The 23,005-nt window shown below is 37.2% G+C and overlaps 1 protein-coding gene across 5 annotated transcripts in view; it reads right to left on the bottom strand.

Moving 5' to 3' along the window:
• Positions 1 to 1,153: 1,153 nt before the first annotated feature.
• Positions 1,154 to 23,005, bottom strand: part of GLCCI1 (glucocorticoid induced 1) — a 58,352-nt gene continuing 36,500 nt past the window's right edge. Inside the window, exons 4-8 of one of the 5 annotated variants that reach the window (XM_055710461.1) lie at positions 21,375 to 21,491; positions 18,143 to 18,295; positions 11,034 to 11,244; positions 5,218 to 5,338; positions 1,154 to 4,146 (exon numbers count right to left, since the gene is read on the bottom strand). In XM_055710461.1, coding sequence (XP_055566436.1) covers positions 3,798 to 4,146; positions 5,218 to 5,338; positions 11,034 to 11,244; positions 18,143 to 18,295; positions 21,375 to 21,491 — 951 coding nt within the window. In that variant the 3' untranslated portion in view covers positions 1,154 to 3,797. Of the gene's footprint in view, positions 4,147 to 4,972; positions 5,339 to 11,033; positions 11,245 to 18,142; positions 18,296 to 21,374; positions 21,492 to 23,005 lie in introns of all 5 variants that reach the window. The other 4 variants (XM_055710462.1, XR_008732267.1, XM_055710463.1 and 1 more) reach the window with 4 other exon arrangements.

Below are 23,005 nucleotides of genomic sequence, written 5' to 3'. Positions count from 1 at the left end.
AATAAAATGTTAGAGTCAAGGAAGATCTTTTAGTCATGAAGCAGGGACACAAGGCAAAATAACTTCATTAGTATCTCATTTCATACCCTCGGCACATTTCAGACTGCTTGTCTTGGCTTTGAGGAAGACATACGCAGTGAATTACACCAAGCACACAACTTCCAAATGCGGCTTATGCAGAAGCGGCACGTTACCACAACCGTAATATCCACGCAAGGCCTAGGTGCACCTGGGTGGCGAAGAAGTTACCCGTGGTGCAAGTTGCAATGTGTCGATTCAGGACAAACCACGTACTTTTGTCAAAGTAATACTTGAGGAGAAGATGCCCTCCCCTGCAAGGGCAGCCTGAAACTGCTGCAGCCAAATCCTTTTAGAGGACAAGGCAGTCACAAAGTTTCTCCTAGCAAGTCCTGCAAGCTGATGATGAATTGGCAGAAACCAAGCAGTTTCTGACCGAAGAACATGAAGCATCTTCATAGCAAGGTGGGATAACTATGGCCTTTGAGGGTCCAGACTTTCAGCACTTTCAGTTAATATTTTTAACGTAGTTATACTGAAACCCTGTAACCCATGGGAAGTTGAAAACTTACATTTCCACTTACTGATAATGAGCATTAAACCATTCTTGATGGTTATTGCCATAGTGCTTCGGTAAACACTGACTTTGGAGGATTTACATGTATTTAAATATTATTATTCTTTCTTCCTCCCTCCTCCTCACCCCCCATCTGGAAAGAATTATTCTGCAAGTCAAATGACAATCATTTGACTCACACAAAACAACATGAAACCAAAACTGTCAGTAGATTTATACCACATCCTTTAGGGGTTTAGTTTAGTTTCACACAGTGAAACATCTAATGGCTTTCATAATTTTCAACAGATAACTTGAAATTAGCCATACCACAAACATAGCAGCAGATACACAGTTTCCAATAACACTTAACTGATATTTTTTCTATGCTCTGCAGAAAGAAAAGCCGTATTATATGCAGAAATAAAATATGCTATTTTTAAGCATATTTAAGCATTCTGCTATTTTTAGCCATTTTCCCCTTCCTAGAACAGTGTTATGCAAAAAAAAAAAAAAAGATAAGAGATTAACATATTCTAGAAGACATGGCACACTAGTCATAAAGAAACATGGTTGACATTATTCTAGATGTAAACTTGGAGTAATATTAACCTTTAATCTCATTCTATAATGTTTCATACACAGTTTCCAACCCAAATAAATGAACTTTTGTGTGTTGTCTCCACCACTTCTTTTTTTAACTATAATTTTTATTTAAATAAGACACAGGAACTTCTATACTGAAAAAAATACAAAACAAAAGCCACACATTTCCTTGTGTAAAGCAATATTGTGTGATAACTTGAATACTGTTCAGCACAGTGGCTAGAAATAACAGTACAACTATGTACAAAACTTTAAACAATATTTGACAAATTTCTACAGCTGGATGTAGAATACAATTGAGATAAACAACTGCTGGGAAATTTACATGGCAAAGCATTAGCTTTAACACATTTGGTTCAAAACCTCCAAATCTGCCAAGAACAAATGTGCAATTTAATTAATATTTAGTTTCTCGTGGAAAAAAAAGAACACATAATGGCATTGCAAATATTGTACAGACCTCATCACTGATCTAAAAACCACTCATCATATCCCTGGTAACCTAACACCAACAACCGAGACTACGACTTCTTATCTGGACATAACTAGAGCATAAAAAGATCATCATACTGCAGTGTTAATCTAGAAAGAAAAATATTAAAAGGAATCAATACTTAACATCACGAGTATTTTCTCCCCTTTTATCTTCAGTCTATAAAATATATAGTGTTTTCACCTAGGCCTGAGATTAGTAGGGTTAAAGATGGCTGTTGTGTTTCAGGAAGGTTTTTCACATGAAAATGGTTAGAGACAGACCTCTCCCTCCTCTATTTTCTGCAAGGGGAGTCAAAAAACAGTGACTGTTTTATAGGCTGCAGATTCCACCTTGTAAGATAGTATTAACAAAAACACAGTAATAAAAAGGAAACAATGTTTTATCTCCAAAGAAAGCACACATTTAGTGAGTAGTTATTGGTGGCTCACTCCCACCCCCCTCCAATCTCATCTTCAGCAGAGGAAAAAACCATAATGGAGCAAGTTTAAATGCTCAGTAGCTGCAGGCTACTAATCCCTTCAGTTCCTGGAAAAGGTGAACCTTATTCTCTTAGGAGCAGACAGCATAAATGTAGTTCCACTGAGCTGAAAGCAATGGAGCAAGAACATCAAGTTTATTTTGCCTTTGGGGTCCTCTTTGTATCACAGGAAATTACCTCTGAAAGCAATGTTCCTCTTGTTCCAGTACAACAGAAGAGCATCACTAACCCGTTCTTGCCATGTACTATTTTGAGAAAGTGTCCTGCCTGCAAAACCAGGATTATTTTACAAGGATTTTTTTTTAATTCACACTTGAGGGGGGAAACACACTTTTACACACACAAGTTTAACTGGAAGTTATGGGCGAAGCTTTGATTAAGTAACATAAACTTAAAACCTATTGTCTTCCCCACCCCTCTTAGAACACCCACTTGCTACTTCTGGACTTTAATCCAAACACAATTACTCACTACATAAATAAAACGCTGCTCATCTAACACTGCTTGACAAAATCTGAAAACCTACTTCCAACCAGCAAATGAATGAGTATTTCCAAAAGAGAAACTAAACATTAATTTGACTTTTAGACGGTAACAGTAGCATTTCACATCCTTAACTGCCAACAACAACATGAGAGGAAATCCCCGTCACCCCCTGTGAAACCTGAAAGAATTTCTGTTCTTGAACAAAAACATTCTTGTCTTTCAAAATCCTCTTGCACACAATGTGGAATGTTTCTCATGTACAGCCTAGTACTGAACACTTTATTTGCAACAGTTTAACAGTCATTAACTGAGCAACACCTGAAACCTTTAAATGCCACATTTTTACATATATTGAAATGACAGTAAATGCAACAGTTGTTTTACTTGTAAGCACATGAAAAAGTGATATACATCACAGATTTGCTGGTTCTCCTCATGTTCACCCATGTCCAGGGTCATCGTTCACCTGGATCTGAATGCACTTATTCCAAGAAAGTGGAATGTAATGAGGAAATATTAATGCATAAAATAAAGGCAAAAGAGTGATGTTCCCTCTTTAGCTTTGTAGCTGTAAAATATTTTATATCCCAATATGATATACATTCCAAGTTACCTGAGTTTACACTTCAAGAGAAGTACCTGAAGCTAGGCCATAGGGTGGGCACTGTGCAACTGTTGTGGCCATTTTTTTTTTTTTTTTTTTTGCATTGTGTGTATTACAGAAGTTAGAAACATAAACACCTGGATCAATTGTAAACATAATCCTGAAGTACAGTATTTTCCATAGGACACAACACAGCAAGACATTTTCTATTCAGACAGGCAACTTTTTTTTATATATATATATATAGAGCTTATTCATACTGTAGAATTTGAAACAGAACACAGGACACAGTACTAATCTGGTCAAACATACTATGAAATGCATAGTCTCCACTTAAAACGCTTAATGATATACGGATTCTGCAGGCATTACTGCTTTCTCACAAAAAATGCTGAATATGAATTCGGTCCCTGTCAAGAACAGCGTTGAGATTTTTTCTGAATGCTGCTAAGTATTCTGTGTTGTTCTGAAAGGTTGCCACCTCATGCAGATGTATCTGAATGATTATCTCCTCAATCCTTGTTTCAAGGGCAGAGGCCCGCTCCACCTGGGTCTAGATTAACACGTAGCTCTGAGGAGAGGAATGGTCTTCAGTCTGAATTTCTTGCAAAAGCGGCTGCTGCTGTTGGGACGGTTGCTGTACTGGGACCTCTGTAGAGTCCATTGTGCTGGTGTCATCTGACAGAGATGAGAAAGAGATCCGAGACGAAAGCTGCTCAACAGTCAGGGTGCTCAAAGCTGTGCTTTGACTAGAGTTTGGAGAGTTCTTCAGCGTCAGGTCTGAAGCGGGAAGGAGGGGGCCCAGAAGTTTTACAGGACAGAAAGCTGATCCAGTTGGGATGAAATTAACCTTGTTTTTGTCAGGACATGAAAAGAGAGGGGCTGAGACAGGCTGACGAGACCTACAACAAGAAAAAAGATTATATACCTGGCCAACCAAGATGTTTTATATGTCGTGAACTTTGTGGTTCTACACGTTGCTAAAATGTGAATGACAAGGAATGGGATTAATTGGACAGAGGGGCAAACATCTTCCATATTGGTAGTCAGCTAACTGATCCACAGCATTAAAAATAGTACCATCACATTATGATTTGATAATTACTGGATCAACATGCAACTTCCAGCAAGAAAAATCTGTAGTTCATATGCACATGAAAAAATGCTGCGGTAATTTAGAATGGCACAAATTCTTCTTTAATAAAAACACTGCAGAAACAACACATTTAGTCACATTAAATCCCTTTGAAAACCTCCATGAAATAGACCTCTCCTTTCACATATTCTGTAATTTGTCTGGAGGCTTCCTCCACAACCCAGCATTGCTCCCTTCACCATCCAGCAGGCAATGAATATTGTTAAGAGCAAGAAATGTCCCCTCCTTAATTCTTTCATCCACAGGAGCTAAGCATGCAACCTCGACAGCATGTGCTCAAATACTGCTGAGTCTAGGGGAAAAAGACATAATGTCCAGGAGTTTAATTTCCGATTTGTTGCTCAGCAAAAATATTGAGCAAAGTCTATGCCATAAGTATACTACTGTCTACAAACACTTTACATATGCTTCATTTTATTTTGTATGTTTCATTCATATTAAACTGTAACCTATGCTTCAAAGAGATAAACAATTATGACAAGGAGAGTTTTTGCTTTAAGCCATGAACATTTTAAAAGTTAATAAAAAAAATATGGAAAGAGGTTTATAAATTCTTAGGAAATTAAAGGTACCTTTCTTTTCTGCTTGGATTTTTACTGCCCTTTATAAATGCACAAAAAGAGTTCAAGCATAAAAGACTCCATTTCCTCTTCAAACCAACGTGAACACTTCAACCTCTCTTCTGTACAAACTCTAAGAATAGTTTGCTCCTGAAAAACTCATCAGCTGGAATAGTTTATTCATCTGCAGTTGAATAGGCTCAGTAAACAGGTTTACTGCTTTGCAGATACCAGCTGATACAAAAGGCATTACTTACGACATTTCCTCAAAGACCTTCACTCGCTCACATCCCTCTGGGGGCTCTCGTTTGAACATGTAGCTGTTGTTTGGTTTGGGAGATGAGGCATACTTGGGCAACGGTGAGCTACTCCCACTGTCTGAAAATTTAAAGCAGTTATATTACTAGAGATTGAGAGTGCTTTGTAATTAAATTCGATTTCCAAACAAGATGCCTTTTTTCACAATTTAGCCACTATGCTGGTTTGCTTCTACTACAATGCTTCCTTTATTGCAGGCTATTTCTAACAGCCTTGTATAGCACATTTATTCTGAATAAAGCTTCAGTGCAGCAGTAATCTATCATATAACAACACATAACAGAAGGATATTTTTATCCAGAACACTGCAATCGGAACAAAGCAGAGCTGTCATCCTGGAAACAAATACGTTCCATATTATGTATTTCAAAAACCATAAATGAACAAGGTAATATGCATAATACATGCAGAAGAATTATGAGTGGTAATGATAACACACCTTTCTCACTGTATAAACACAGTTATTGAAAACGTGTGTATACAGCACGTATCTTATTTTAAAATGTAATTCTTCACTGGAATATTGACCTCATTGGTCTCATGAATAGTTCAGAAGTTACAAACACGCTTTGTTTCTTTGCAACGCAAGTACCGATACCGCATCATTACAGTGTCCTATCTTATTTGCTTCACAATTGTGAAGCTGTTTTAGCATCCAAAATAAAACTTTCACAATTCAATTCTCCCATCACTACCAACGGTATGACACAGGTATTCTTTGTAATGCCAGCTGTCTGTGTCTATTTTACTAGACACACTTAGAAGTAAAGGTGTGAAGATCTAGGACACAAGGCAATAGGCAGATTTCTTTGTACTTCTCAGAAAATAAACGAGAGAAGGCTCAACTGCACAAAAGTTTGAAAAATTAAGACTATGAAAGGATTCATTTTAAACACTCATCTTGACAACATGATATTCAATGCATTAAGGAAATAAAGTAGGTACGCAAATAACTACTCACAGAAAATTAGCTTTCTGCAGTGGCTTCTACCTTTTTCAAAGAGCAACATCTATTTCAGGCTAGTATTAGTGGCTCCCTAATTCCCTGAGAGGATCCCTCAACTTACAAACACACCTTATTTGGAGAAAAATAACTGCTCTTGCTTTAGCTCCTTTTGAGTCTTTCCACCAACGTGGGGTACCTTACCATTTTTAACTCAGGTACCTTTGCTTATTCTGCTGTTGTTCATGTGTGCCATGAAGCAACCAAAGCTTCAAGCACTATGAATCACTGAAGCATATACAGTTGTCTTTAACAGCTGACAAAGAGTAACTACATAAACTTTTGTAGAACCATGACTCAAATACAAAGGCTAATCATTAGAGGTTTTGAAACATCTCTGCTTACTCTTACAAGACACAAATCAACTCAAACGGCACACTTCCCTCTGAAGATTTACTATGAAAGATACCAGAAAAAAGCCCAGTTGAAGCAAACCTCGGCAGCATATTGATTATTCAGTTCATTCCTGCTGCAGAGCGAACACAGAACTTCTATTTACAGAATTTTAGGCGTTAACTGTACGAAGGCAGAAAAAGCTTGGAGACAATACAGGTATCTGCCAAGCTGGGAGCATGATGGTCCGGTTGGCATCTTTCCACTGTTGGCCCACACAGCTCATTCCAAACACAGAAATCATTAACAGAACCCAGACAGTTTGTTTCCTCCTTCTAATATTTAAAATTGAAGATCCAAGTTTCTATTTAAAAAAATTGAGACACAAATGTGCTACTGTTCATTCCACCAAACAGTGGGAAACTGTGGAAGTACATCCAAGGAAAGAATCAAATGGAATTCAAATTTAAGTCAGTTCTTGGAAGATTTAGAGTCTTGTCTAGCCAGTTCAGTTTTCAATCAAGTTTTTGGTTTATTTAGCCCTGGCTGGCTGAAACTTTCTATATAAGACAGCTGTTAAACAAGTAAAAGACATGACATTGTATAACTTAACCATGCTGTTTCTCCCTCTGCCCTCCCTGCTTTTAAAGCTTACTAAGTTGTTAGCTTTTCATTTTGGCCAAATACACACATTACTGTTTGAAAAACACATGTGGTTATTAGCAGGCTCGCATGTACGAGCTTGGTGTTGGTTCTACACCTACAGCAGCAGTGCAGGAACAGAAGTGCACTGGGAAAATAGGCTATGAGTTAAAGTGGCAAGAGATGGATATTAGAGCTTAAGCCAGTGTATCTTGTAAGTTCGTAAGTGCTAAACTGTCACGTTAGCAATCCTTCATGGCACTGCAAATGTTGTGTTCTCAAGCTGTACTACTTACACATTTTTTTTTACTGTCTGCAAGGCTGCAATCAATGCATGTGCCTTCACGGCACAGGACACATCTGAATCTTGCTCCCACCAGCAGGGTGTGCACTGCTGGCCCGTACCAGCTAACTAATCAACTTTCATTAAGATGACAATGATTGAAGATTAACAGATGTAACCTTTAAAGTGAGTTTTGTTACCATAACCGCAGAGCAGACAATATGGAGCCTTATTACACAGAATTTGTAAACATAAATGTTCAAAATGGATATATTCTGTTATCTAGAAAATGTTTAAGACTGTAATTACACATTAAAAATACTATTTTAACCAGAAGACTTAATATCTCAAATTCTAGCTTGCATATATTACAGCACAAAAGGAGGCAAACTAAAAAAGAACCCGTAAAACAATTTTTTGAGTGACAAAACTTAAAGGAAACAAGAAACTTTGCCAGCGAGCCTTGGGATTTGTTTTGATAGGTTCAAAACCACCTTTGCTTCTTAAGACTATCCACAGACTTCACACACAACTTTCATTTTAAAAACTATGAATCAGATGCCCAGAAGTTAAAAAGTATCTTTAATTCATGAACATTTTGCTTGTAACAGCCTGCTAGCAGCAGCGGGAATACTCAGTGCTACACAAAAGCACCTAAATCAAAATCCCAGAAAGCAGGTTACACTATCTATTTTTGTACACCACCACCCCCGCCCATTTTTGCCTTTGAACTTTACCTCTGCCAGGGCTGCTAAGTCTGCTGTGTAGCACACTAAATTGTATTCTCATGGACCACAGTATCATAAAACAAACCTAGTGAAACTGGTAGCTTTAATGCAGCAAGGCAGTCACTTGCCTTGCAATAGGCTGATATTTGAAAACAAAATCGTAAAGCCAGATGCCATTAAAATACCTTCTCTCCCACCCTTCCCTCCCTGCTCCAATCAATACCATTTACTGCTACTGCTCCATTTGGAGAAGTATTGTGGGCCTTTTCTGAAATTTAGCTTTCACTATCTTTTGAAAAATTCAATAGATTTAGCAGCTTCTTGCAGAAATGTAAACCAAACAGCTGATACAGTCCAAAGAGCAGCTGTGAGGGCCTCAGGCCAAAGCAGAGCTTTGCACAAGAAATAAAAGATGCTTTAGAAATGTAAAGCAGTGCTGTGTCTATACAAAGTGCTGGCTCCTCTCACTGCTCATGTCTCTCAGTCAAACTACTAACCTTTCTTTCCTATTTAGCTACACACTCAGGAGCATTCATAAAGCTGGTAATTATATTTTGTAATGGTAAAGGCAAATTATTCCCGTAGAGAGGGAAGTAAAACCTCAACTTGAGAAAAGTTACAGAAAAATATGTTAGGTTTAAAATGTCTACATTTGGTTATACAATGCACTTTTCAAAACTTAACAGGCCTCTCAGCAAACTCATGACAGTTTTATTCCAGCAGAACAAAAACGTTTAAAATGAAGGTGCAAAAAACTGTCTGAGTTTTGTTTCATAAAGCAGTTAACATCCACAACAGATGTTAATAAATTGTCTCTCAAAACTTGTTATTCTTTTATAATTTCTGCTTGTATCCCTCATTTACCTATGATTTACCTATTTTGAAGTTCATTCTTATTCAGAAGAACTAGCCTGTGGGATCTTAATGATCTGAGAACAAAAGGCACCTTTCTGACTTTACTTTTACAACCTCTAAACAAATTACTTTGCCTTGGAAAAATCACTACACATTTTTCTAGTTTCTACCTTGCCCTTAAAGAACAAAGTTTTGATGAGAAGTTAAAGCTTTTATTTTTTGTAAGCACAGTATTAAGTACCTTAATTTAAAAATGCCATTACATTAGCTTTACAAAGCTGGCTGTCTATCACCATCACTATACACTACTGCTACAGTGGACTTTTGATATAAACCTAGCATTAAAGCCAGTCTTAAAACCAAAATCCACAAATAAGTATCTACTCATTGTAAAGTTCAGCAGTAAATTTTACTCCAATTAGCTGTTCAAGATATCCAAGGCAGGAGATAAAAACCCTTGAAAAGCATTAAGAAGATTAGATACACTGTTGTCTTCACTTACTACTGCCAATAAAGTATCACTGAAAACTCCAATTACTGTGATAACTGAGTAGTAACTGCAAAAGGAATTATTCTTTTAATTCCCTTGCTTTTTAACTCATATTTATTATCAGGACATATATGAACAAATTTACCTGTCACGATGTTTCCTTGTGTGCTAATACTTTAGTGGATGTGTCTCTAGTGATTCAGTGTTGACAACACATTACAATTCACACGCATACTACAAGAAAGAAAAAGGGTGGGGAAGCTAATATCTCTGTTATATTTGGAGCACGGCCAACTATCATGTTGAGCTAAGACTTTGATGTGATTAATTTATACACGTGCACACAGCCACCCCCCCATTCAGGATCTGGGCAGGTGGATTTGATTTCCACTACTTCCTTTTAAATCCAAGATGGGAAAGCAATACTTTTCAGAAACCAAGAAAAGCTATTATTTCTCCTGCTACCTTTCCCTAATCTTATTCCCAAATTACTTTAAGAATTATTAAACAGAAAATATTTGCAGAAAAAGCTTGAGCTTACTTATGACCTCAAAATACTGCTGTCTTTAGCTTGGTAAATCTACAATGCATCTTGAGTTTTCACTTCCTCTGTGAAACTCACTATGCTTAGCTTGCATGTTTTCCCCAAACACTGCATCCCTCCCAACCAAAGTCCGTGTTTCCAGCTAGCTGACCAGAAGCCCAAGAGAAATTTCATTAGCAAACAGTTGTTCAAAAAACCAGTGTAAAAATGTTTTTACACTGGTGCCTGTATTTTCATACTACATGTTCTGTCAGTAACTCCTAATTACTGAAACTCCAGTTTACTCCCTCTACAAAACCAAATGACATTTTACAGACTTTGAAAAAAATGAAGGATATTGACATATAAACATATAAATTATTCAGAAATTTTGGGTTGTTATGCACCATACACAGAGAAGTAATTACTTTCCATCAGATTGTTCAAACTCAGATATGAGGCTCCTCACCAAATAGCTTCAAGAGGAACGTAAGAATTCAGAAGCACTTTTAAAAGCAGTCCAAAACTTCAGCATCACCATTTTGATCAGCAAGTAACTCACCCATGATGAATATATAGTCTACCACAAACTTTCTTGAAACCTTTTTTTAAACACAAACATATTACAGTCTGAATTCTTCACATTAGAATCTTCATAAATAGTTAAGACTGTTTGCTGTGCTCCTCTGACATATTTATGGAAGATGTTTGTGAAGTTTCACAAACAAGAGGGAAAAAGATATGTAAACAAACAAAACCAATTTTAAGATAAATCCTCAATCCCTCCCACAATCATCAAATAAAACCAAAAACTGATGTAATGAGTAAAATGAAGGTAGTTGTAAAAGCAGGACATCACATGCCTCCCATAGGTAAAGGCGGGCCATTCTACTCTCACCTTTATCACGGTCATAGAGTAAATCTTCTGTTGAGCAAGGACTCCCATCCTGAGATTCAGGAGGGCAAAAGGGAGACACACACGGTGAATGACTGCTGCAGCTGCTGCTGCGCTCCTGGACAGACGGAGTCTGAGTGTCAATGCTTCGTGTACTACTACTACGATAGTGAGCAGGTAGTGGGGCCCTTCGACCATCGGGGATATCCAAAGGCTGCAAGAGAAACAGGCAATTCAGGTTACAGAGGGAAGATCAAATTCCTAAGCGGTGTCAGCCTGCAGCACTCCTAACTACAGTAACGAGGCAAAGCCTTAAGGACAGAAAACGAGCAATTTCGGAAAGAAAAAAATTGACAGAAGTTAATAATGCAATGGACAATGGACACAACATTAATTGTGCTGAATGCTGGGACAATGAATGTACGGATGTTCCAAGCCAACTATATACTCTTAATGCAAAGTTAACCTCAGAACACATGTGCTAGTATTATGTTTTTATATTTTTAATGACAGTTTAAAAACCCAAACCTTTCAAATAAACAGATCTCTAATTACACTTAGTAATACAATTTTCAATAAAGGTCACTATTGTTATGAAAGAAAAACAGGTACCCTGACAGAGATCATATTTGGATAGAAGGGAAAGTAGAAAATGTCAAATACAGTTGCATACTATTGCCATAACAACCAAATGAATTACAACTATAAATGAAGCCATCCAAGTTTTGCTAGTAAGTCATAATTCTCTGACACACCTCTACATTCCATCCTTCACTTCTATAGGTGACTTCTGACAAAATGGCAACTAAGTAGATGATGCACAGGCTTACACAAGGTTCACAAGCTTTGTCTTGAACCAGAGCTAGTAAGCACTGCCTGCTCCTATCAGCCCAGTTGGCACTGGCCAGGGTGATCTTGCATCCCGTTCTGCAATATACTGTGTAGACATGTTCACAGGAGTGGATTGGCACGTTCTACTTACTTGTCCTTACCAGTGGAAAACCAGTTTTATCCTAAATACAGTGCTGCTTTAAATGTAAGAAATCAAATGAGAATTACCATTTTGCTTAAAAGAGAAGGGGAAAAAATGCCTGCAAGATTTAAATATAATTTATCCTCATTTCGGTGAGGACTGTATCCAAGTCATAGAGAACAACCCAAATGATCTAGCTACAAGAAAAAACGTTTTTCCTTCTCACTTCAAAAGAACGTTTTTATTCTATTGCTTTCCTCTTCTCCGTATACTCAAAAACTATAACAGTTATTGTTCCAGAGCCTAAAACGCAACCCAACACTTTCGCTAGCAATGAGGACATGAAACTTATTGGCCAAGTATCACATTCGTCTCTTTTCAGCAATAATCTATCCAGAAAACCACCACATATTACACAAAGAGGCAGACATAGCAGAGCTGGAAGATCCTTCTCTTAAGAGCCAGTTAATACCATTTCACATTTCAATTAAGAGCAAAGAAACACACTATAAAGAGAACATTACAGTTGCTACATCAAATGCTGAAAAGTTTGGACACGGCTGTGCGGTCTGTTCCAGCAGCTCCTTCACACTGTATATGTGTTACAACATGACTACATGTTGCTATTCCCACCACCCTCAACAGGCCATGACTCATTCAATGCACAAGACAGATGTGAAGCATTCTATCATTTGTTACACAGACAGCACAGAGGTAGAAAACAAGACTGAAGCTGTAGAAAGAAAGCAGTCTCATAATTAACATAACCAAAAAATAACTGCTATGCAGAACAGCATTTTTATTTCCACCTCTGCCATAAAAATTCTGTGAGATGACAGGAAGTCATTTGAACCAACCTTTTCTTTTATGGTATCTTTTCTGGATGTCCAGTCTATATAGGACTGATTTGCAAAAGTCTTCAACACTCACAGATGCAGCAGGCGACTATGGGAGCTGCACTTTAAACTCCTAAAATGGCATGCAGTATCCTGAACTACCTGAAGAATCACATTATAGAAGCCTGATGGATTTGTGTTTCTCCATCCATAAAGCGTAGATAATACCATCTTTCTTCTCACACAGGTGTGATAAAAAGAGAACAAAAATTCAAGACTCCTATTATATAGAAGCAAAAACCCAGGAAGAAATTCAGATTTCTAACTTCAAAGCAAGGTTTAATAGTGAGCATTAGGACACATATCTAATGAGGAGAAAACAAAAACACCAACAGCTGCTCATTAAGCGCATATACTAAGCTCTATGTAACAGGTAAAGGAAGGATTCCAGGGAGAGAAAAAAACAGTAAGTGATCACATAATTAAAGACTTCAGGATGACACAGATGTTCTTCCACACCTGGAAGAACAACACAGTCTTATGTAGTCAGGAAGCATATATACCAAATCACATATTTCAACCTCCACTGAATTAAAATTTGAGGTACAAAAAGTTATCTGTATTTTAAGACATGCCTCTAAATATACACACAACTAGAAAAAGTTAATATTTATCACTCTTTCCAAGTAAAGTAACTTTTAAGGCATAGAAAATGCCTGCAAATATTTCAGATTACTGTGCTTCTGAATTTCTTTCCCTTAGTTCTGCATCCAAGTTTTGACAAGTGCAAAAAACTTCAGGAAAATATCAACTAGAAGTATTCCACTTTTTAATAATTTTATGTATTCAACCTCATCAACATTGAAAAATACTCTAGAAGTTACTCTCCAAGAGACATGCCTAAACTATTCTAAAAACTAAGTCTTCACAATCTTACAACATAAGAAATAGGGTAGCTAACTTGATGGAACTGCAATTAGTTTTCACAACACTCGATGCATGGAAAACAACTAGAAATTAATGCATTCTATCTGCTGGGGTTTGGTTTGTTTGGTTTTGGGTTGGGGTTTTTTTTCTTGCAAAAGTGTCCAGTCATGTACTACCCTTATGTCAGATGTATTCTGACAGGACAACTGCCAACCCCTATAGGACAGGGTGTTCTTGGACACAGTTACATGATGCCTTCACATGCTTGCAATGGTGTGGAAATGCTCCATTTGACAACAACATGCATCTCTCAATACACTGTTAAAATTCAGCACATTGTTTTAAGCATCAGTATTTTCCTGGAAAAAAAACAAAAACGCCCTACTCAGTAGCATCAGGAACGATACTGTGATATACTAATGGGAGCCTTAAAAATAATCTGTTCTTCACAAGCCTTAGATCTATTTCGGAGGCAACTTCTTGAGAGCAAAACATTCAATGTTTTTGATTTAAAAACTGTTCTCTAGATTGGAACACAAAGGCAGATATAGGAAAGTGCTTCTTTCTTTTAGCATCAGTGAAGTCATCAACGTATTAGGTAAGGTGCGAGTGCAAAAACCGGTGATGTATCCTTGGAAGGAACACTATGAAAAAAACTCAAGACTTTTCAGATGAAGGATATGAAGATTTAAGTAAGGATCCTTTGCATATGTGCAAATTAGAAAAAGTTAATTTATTACAGGATTAAGTATTCTGATAGGTACATAAAACCATATTGCTATTTCCAGAAGCATCAGAAATCAAAACACGAAACATGTTAATCGTTTTACTTATATTGTGCGACAGTCCATCGAAATTGCTTCATTTCCAATTACTTCTGTGTACCTGAAAGATAGCTCTGGTAATATTTTTTTCCTATTACAAGACTTATGCATGTGTCTGTGTCCTGCTACAGGGCACTTTCCATTATTTTCGCAATGCACCCTGTAAGGGGGAACACTTCCGACCCCCCACTCTCAACAAGTCCATCATCTTATCGTACCGTTCTCCAACATTTGTGTTGTGGAGTCACAACGGGACAAAGAACAGAAGTCTGTCACAACTTCACAAAAAGTTGACTCTCGTTTACACGTTTTGGTGGGAACTGAGATATACCATCACAATTTCCTGGAAAACTAGTCACCAAGTTATAAAACAGGAAGGAAAATATATCCAGGATCTTTGAATAAATGCATGAGAAGATGAATTAAAGCTTATTAATAAATCTGAGGAGAAAGGTGATTAAGAAAGTGACTCAAAAAAAGCCGACTTTAACTTAGTTTTATGAAAGAAAAAGAACACCTTCAGCTAACTAAGCAAGATGAATGATCTGAAAGAATATACACTTAACATGGCTAAACTGAAAAGAATTTAGTATTTGGAATGCTTTGACCACTTACAATGCAAGCCCTCTAAACTTTATGGTCAATGAGATTATTAAAAGCTAATGACATAATGACATTACCGTATTATCACCTATCTTTGTGAAACACAAAAATAACAAGACTGATGTCTACAATAATTATTTTCACTTTTATAAGTAATAATACTTTTGTAAGTACAGTTTCTATTAAAATATGATTAAAAAACAGCAAAGAAGCACGTTTCAAACTGCTAACAGAACTAAGTCAGTACAAGAGAAGACAGAAGACATATTCCAAATCACTTTATATGTATTTTAAGAAGTAGGATTACAAAATTTCAAGTCGGCAAAAGGGAAAACAGAAAGTATGGTAACATCATACCCTACAAAACCCCAAAACAAGTCTAAAAAATAAACAGATTTGTGTATCTGAAGACTAAGCAAGGAAGTATGAAACTGGGAGAAAAGGTTCACTGGTTACCCATTTTAACCGGAGGCTAAATTAAAAAAGTAATTCAAGTAATAGCCATAAAACTATCCATAAAACTGCTTTAATATTAAGCTTATTTTTGTCCTACCTAGTCTGATTTCAATATATGAACTAAGAAGCATTTTTTAAAAGAAAAAATATTAAAATCACAAGTTTATACTGAAGAGATGAGACAGTAGTAGAAAAAAATTCAAGAACACTAGACTAAAATTCTTAAAAGTTTTAACAGAAATAAAATGCATTTTATTTTACTTGGGACAGCCCAAACGTGGTTATCGAAATGAAACGGAAGGAATTAGAAAGCTATTAATGTAGCACCTAAATCTGGGGTGTGTGTGATGGGTGGGGGGATGGGTGTGTGTGAAAAAATTCAGTAGTACGTGGCACCTAAAATAAAGGTAATATTCCTTCTTGGTGTTTTTAGCAGGTTGTATGTTATTCCCCAAATCTTTCCTGGCAAACAAATACAGATTCACAATAGGGCAACAAAGCATTTTATGCAGCTGGATATATAAATTCCTATGAAAATTAAGGTTTGAACACGCACTGTTAAAACTGTGAAGTAAAGGTGGAAACAGGTTAAAAGAAACAGGTTAAAACAGTTAAAACCAGCTGAAAATCTAGATGCACACCAATCTTACAAGTAAGCCTACAGAATAATTTATCCTTCACACATCACCCAAAGCAACCAACCACATTTGATTGCTATTTGAAAATACTTTCTAAAAATACAGAACGTTACAGCAAGTAAGAATGGCAGAAAATTGAAAGAAAAATAAATTGTTTCACTGACAGTGAAACTTAAGAATTTTGGTTTCCTATGATTTATCTTTTGTTCAGTAATTCCTAACCTTTAACCTAGCTGCACCAGCTCCCCCTGGCTAAAAACAGGCCAAACTGTTGTATTAGGAGAAAGTTCACCAGCAGTAAGATTGAGTAAATTACTCTTGTTATGATCTTCCTTAAGTAAGCTATATGAGATCAAGCTCAGAGACAGTGCTAGGAGTCCCACTTCAGGTCCCACTAGACCAGACTTCACAGAAATTAAGAGTAACATAGCAGGAAACAACCCTCTGCCCACAAAAATTGACTTCAAGGGCAATGTCTAATTTATGACTTTCTTTTGTGTCTGAAGACTCTCACCAGCTAGATGTTTGCAAGAACGGTTCACTATTGCCTTGGTTGCATAAACTGCTGAGCACCTCTGGCCCCATTCCAACAATGCACTTAAGTATGTGCTTAACTGTTTTGCTGGATCAGAGCCAGTACATTCAGTAACTTAGGAGTCTGAGTTCTGCATCCCAAGCAATAAGCTGTCAAAGCCCAAGGACAGCATTTATGAAGATGATTTGTCCGATAAATAAATGACATGTCCCCTAACCATAGGAGATTACAACCTTAGCCATAGCAATATAATGGTGGCACTGTAATATATACCTTTACATACTCTCTTTGGAGATGGTGCAACAAAGTTTATTGATTAGGGCTTTCGGTTTGTGTGCTTGTTTTTTTCCTTATTCCCTGTTACAACACACACCCCTTCTAAAGGGATGAGACAGGCTTAGGAAAGCAAACTTAGCATAAAACTTCTACTACTACAATATTTCATTCTTAAGACTGCTTTGTCTGCACAGCTAAGTCTCTGGAGAAGCCAGAACTATTCCAAAACTTCTTAAGTTTACTGCTGAAATGCAGAACTACAAATACAGGTTTTGAAATTCTAAACCTCTGATTAAAGTTTTATAGGTTGACTTGTACACTGAATTGCTACTACATGAGCACAAGAAAAGAACCTACATCTTAAGAGAACACTAGAAAAAACAGTACTTTATTCCACAGCAGAAAATCTTCATTGGCTATTTAGGAAACAGTGGCTGTAAACCATGTTATTTCATGTTTTAAAGTGTCATCTAAGCACTCCAGCACTCCTCAATGACAATTCCAACTCCCGTTCTCCCACATAAGCAAAGCTGCCCATTTATCAGTATTTCCCATACAGAGATCTCCTATGACAGATCACAGCGGTTTCATGGAAGTAAAATGGTCCACATTCAGTTTATGGAAGAAAAGCATTAAAATAAAAAAGCAGAGCATAGCACAGGAAACTTTAAGTCTTGCCTAAGAAAGAGAATGCAAAATGAAGCAAATAAATTAATCTGGTCTCTAATTGCTATTGTAGCCTGAAGTATCTACATTTTCAAGCACTTGCATTTCACACAAAAACTTTCAAGTTCTCTACAGAAATGGCATTCTAAACAAAGTATATTTGGCCAGAAGCACTATAAAAACAAAAAAAAAAAACCCCAAACCCCCAAAAACAAACATCACCCTAAAACACTAAACCAAAATTTTCAAACAAACAGTTCTTTGAAGAAAATTATTTTTAATTTCAGCCACAAGAAAGGTTACTCACTAGGAAGGTTTCCCATGTGTTTATAGATTATGAAGAAAAAAACAACCATAAACATGTTAATATAAGCTTACCTTGGATACTTCTTCTTTTCCACTGTTTTCTTTAATGAATACCTTTTCCAGTTCAGGGCTTATTCCTTCTACATTACACGGCACACGTGAAACAGTTGATTTTGGCACTGAAATGTTTGACAGTGGCATAGGGACTGATCTGGAAATAGAAGCCTAGAAGGTAGAGAGTAACATGATTTGAAGCTGGAACATGGAATAAAGACAGAAGCCTGAGACCAAAACTCTAAGCACTAAAGTACTAAATAAACTTAAAAAGCAAGAAGCTGTGTATTACTTTTACCATCTAGAAGATCGTCTTTACTTGGCAAATTTAAATAAGAAAAAATGTTTGCACAAATCAAAAGCCACTACAATTACCTCTACTTAATTCAAAGAAGTGTCCTATAACAAAAGCATTCTACTACTTCACTTATCAGTATGTAGGCAGCTATACATATTTTTTTAGATGTATTGACTACAGAATACACTGTAGGGGGATGGGGAGCACATGGGGGGTGGGGGGGCTGATGGTTTAACTGGGACCCAAAAGACATTTCGTAACGTTCCTAAGGCTTAACCACACAACTGAAATACTCACTGTACTTTTCTCTTTTAGCTGGCTTTAGTGAATGAAAAATAAAGCATTTGTTCTGAACCTTTAATTTCATTAGCTTACAGCTTTTCAGAACTTAAGTTCTTAAATCATTTCAAGTTTAAGAATCATGCATGTAAATAAATACAAGTATGTTTTTCAGAAAAACCTGTTGGGAGCGGAGCTCTCTTACCAACAGGAACCATTCAAAAGCGTGCAGATGCATCTTGCAGTCAACCTCAAAAGCTACCTTGGCAGCAGCTACACAGCATAGATGTACTTATGCTGACAGCCATGAACAACGTTCACGTCCCAATATATGTTCTTTTCTTGTTCAAAGAATCACAGGATGCTTAAGACAAAATCTAGAATTTTTTCTGAGTTCTTGATAGATGAACATTGCCCAATATGCAGCTCCAAAGGCGCACATCACTTGTGTACAGGCATTCTCTGACCTGACAGTGACAGCTTCCCACAATGATTCCAGCACTGAAAACTTTACCAGCCTCATCGGAGAACACCTTCTTGAGAAATCAAAATGTTGCATGAGCCATGACAAAGTGAGCTTCAAGTACTAAAGTGTTCCTTCAAAGCACATGTCCTAGGTGGATTTCAGTCAGCGTCAAAGACTGTGCCACCGTTTACAGTCACAGTAAGAACAGGTACCTGCTACAGCTTACCTTGAAATGGGAAGCAAAACCTTTTTCTATGCAAAATGTAGTGGGATCCTTTGTTATAGAGGCATAAAAGTTTCAGGAAGAATATCAATTTCCTGTGTGTCTTCATCACAAGATTAGGCTTTAACCATGAGGTTTTATCCAAACAGAAGGAGGAAAATAAAGGATAAGCCATCACACCTCAACCTTTTCTTTCTAAAACACTAGCTATTTAAAAAGGCAGTCAGAAAATACACTGACAGAACCAACGCTTCAGGAGTTCACATGGTGGCCTGTTAGTAACATGGGGTCCAAGTTAAGGATCCACTGTACGTAAAATTTAATCAGGACTCAAATGTCTGCAACTGTTAAATGAGACATGATTAACTGCTTTCTACAGTGACTTAAGGTTCACGAAGTCATTGGCTGAACCTCGCCTGAGCTTTAGAACTCATAATTGGGTTTCAATTTCACTGGCAGTTTGTAAAGGCTAGAACAGACACTACATGGGGCATCTTCCATTGTACCCTGCTGAGAATCTGCCTCCATAGTCAGGTAATTTGGCCAGGGAATCTGTCCAAAGCTATTCTTCATGTGTGTCAGCATGTTCATAAGAGGAGAAATACAGATGTACTCAAAGCAGAACTGAATTTTTCTAACTTCATTAACACGAAAGTTACCTGAAAACAAAAACTGTCTTAGCCAGGCTAGTGTTAAAATGATCAGCTGTATTAAAATTTGCCTAAACTCACTCATCACTTTGAAGAATCGGTAATACAACGGGAAACAGAGGCTGTCAGGCTAGGAGCCTGAGCTTAACCTCTCAGAGACGAGGATATCAAACACATACACTGATGGCTAAAAGAAGTCCAGTCATCACAATGCCCATTGGTATAGAACATGAGAATGGTCATCAACATAAACTACACATAATATTTTGCATCTTAAAGATTGCTGAAGCCTGATGGAGGTTTTACTTTAAGTCACAGTGTCTAGAACAAGAACAGGCTGGTGATGATAGCAATTTTTCCATTTAGCGTGATGTAAGCTCTCAAAATACACTGCAATGACTGAAGACATAGCCACTGCAAGTACAAACTCTCATGCTAGAAGAAAGGATCCTTTATTGATAATGATTCTGAACTACGGTAACAACCAAGAGGTCTCTCCTAGATAAAGCCATGTAGAACAAGACTTTTATCCTATAGTGTGACAGTTCCTCTCTAGTCATCGGTCTAGAAAAAAGTCACCAGTTTCACATGCACCACCTTGATTTCAGCTGAGTTTAAATTCAAGGTGAATTATCACTTTCTTTTTAGAAAGTAAACACCACAGTATTGTCTTCCTTGATGTCACATAGAAATTGCCTCTCTGGCCAAGAATTGACCAATAAGTAAAGTATCAGTAAGATTCTTAAAATAGGACAAGGAAATGAGATCTTCCCTCAAAGCTGGTGATACAGGATTGCTGTCTTTTACTGATGAATACGTGGTAAAGTGAATTACAAGTCCGTTCATAACAATCTGTTAGCTTGTTACTTACTGCTTAAAGACTAATTAATTGTTAGGCTGCCAATCCAGACTGCTTAGCCTTGGTACTTTTTATTTATTTTCTATTTTTATTTTTTTAACCAGCTGAGATGAAATTGGGCTGTGAAACTGATAAGCGAATACCTTCCAGAGGAGCAGAGGTTTTTGAAAGCGTACCGCAAAAATTAGACTTGGAAGCAAGTATGTATCCCTGGAAACACGTTCTTATCTGGCCACACTCAGAATTTTTACAGCATCTTGACATATTTTAGTTGCTATCCTGCTTACATTTTCTTTCTTTTATTATATGACAACTATCAGATAAATGTCAGTGAAGATGCAATGGTATCAGGTTGTTAAGCATTTCAGTGCACCACACAAGAAAATAAACAGAAGAAAGATGGGAAGAAACAGCAGGTTTTTCACCCAACCCTGATAAGGTAGGAGGCTGTTAATATAAGCAACTATCTACTTACCTGAGTCTGACTGATTGCTATATGGTTGCCATGGAGAGGTGACTGACGTTCTTTCTCTTTACTGTGACGACTACTCTGCTTACTGCGCTGAAGCTGCTGCCTCAGTTTGGCAATCTGCTGAAAAGAAGTTCAGGTGAAGTGATAATGAGTTATTGAATGGCATATAAAGTGATTCACAGCCATTTTAAGTCCTCTTTGAAAGATTTTACAAGCGCATGGGATTGCCTTCTCTCAAAGCATTAACATTAAAGCTTCTTTCTGCTTATTAGAAGATACTCTCTCCAAAGCATCTGACCTATTCACCAATCTGAACTTAGTCTAGTTACTTAACTTGCTCGTTTACAAACAAGCACTGTAATAACTGATGCAAACAAAAGCAGTCAGAGTAAGAATTTGTAGCAATTTCTAGGCTATAACTGGTTTAAACTGGGGCCTATACCCTACAGTTTAACTTATTTGATCTTAAACCAAACCGATAATTTTCTATGATAATTCATCATAGAAGTGAAGGGCCTTCACAAACTACTGGCAATCAACATCCATTGCTCATCCTGGAGAACTTATTTAATACATTTAATAGCATTTCCCTGCAGGCTAATTATCACAGGTTTTTTCAGGCAGACAGAATTATCTTTTCTGCTGTCTGCTGCAAAGATGTTGAATAAGAAGTTACGTATTTTAAAGGTCAAATACAACTAAAGCTATTATCCATTTGACCTGCTCCTTTAAGAAGAAAACAAAGAATTTCATTTGGGGATTTATTCCTTATTTATGTATTTATAATAAATAACATTAATTTCTCTTGGATAATTTCTAGATGAGAGAGAGCATTTACCTCTATAAGCATTGTCTCAGAAGTTTAGACTGTGTGCAATTTCACACAACAGGTACAGATGGTTCCTTAAGACTGGATAATCTTTTCCTTTGGGTTCCAGCCCCACTATTCCTCATGCTCAGCACGCTAGCTTATAAGGCAGAGCATGCATGGCTCCATTTAATTTTTAACTCAGCTAGCGATACAATTGTTAAAAACCTAAAGAGCAAGTAAGGAGAAGCGAATGCACATGGAATTCATATTTCAAAGAAAAGTAACCTCTCTTTCCAAGTGACAGCTTACAAGCGTACGCACTCCGTGGTTAACTCCAAGTAGCTGGATGTATCACTAGAGCTTCTGCAAAGCAACTCTGTGGTACAGAACCACTTCACATCACTCTTCACAGTCTCAGAGATGAGAGTGCTTGGTGAAGAGGTCTGGATGAGCTCCGCTCCAGGCTGTCAACTTTTTTTGTGGTATTTCTGGTATCACTCCCTAAAGAAGGATCCACCTTTAAGGCTTCATATCAAGTCTTGCCACAGCTCGTTACCCATATTCGGAGAACTGCTAATCAGAAATGGCTGAATACTTTCACCTTTCAGCAACAGACTTCCAAAAGGGTCTGCGTGTAGAATGCATCTAGAAAGACAGAGCCCTAATACGACTGAGTTTCTAACACAGATGAGCTAGATTTACAGAACTGGGAGACTAATCTCTCCATGGAAGGTGCAAGTCAGGTACCATGCTGGAAGAAATTTAAAAGGAATCTGTGGACATACTTTACCTCTACAAAAAAAATATTTTGCCCAGAACTTCC

The sequence above is a fragment of the Falco cherrug genome, chromosome 4 (genome assembly GCF_023634085.1).
Source record: "Falco cherrug isolate bFalChe1 chromosome 4, bFalChe1.pri, whole genome shotgun sequence".
Lineage (NCBI taxonomy): Eukaryota > Metazoa > Chordata > Aves > Falconiformes > Falconidae > Falco > Falco cherrug.
This window is presented reverse-complemented; position numbering and strand designations above follow the sequence as displayed.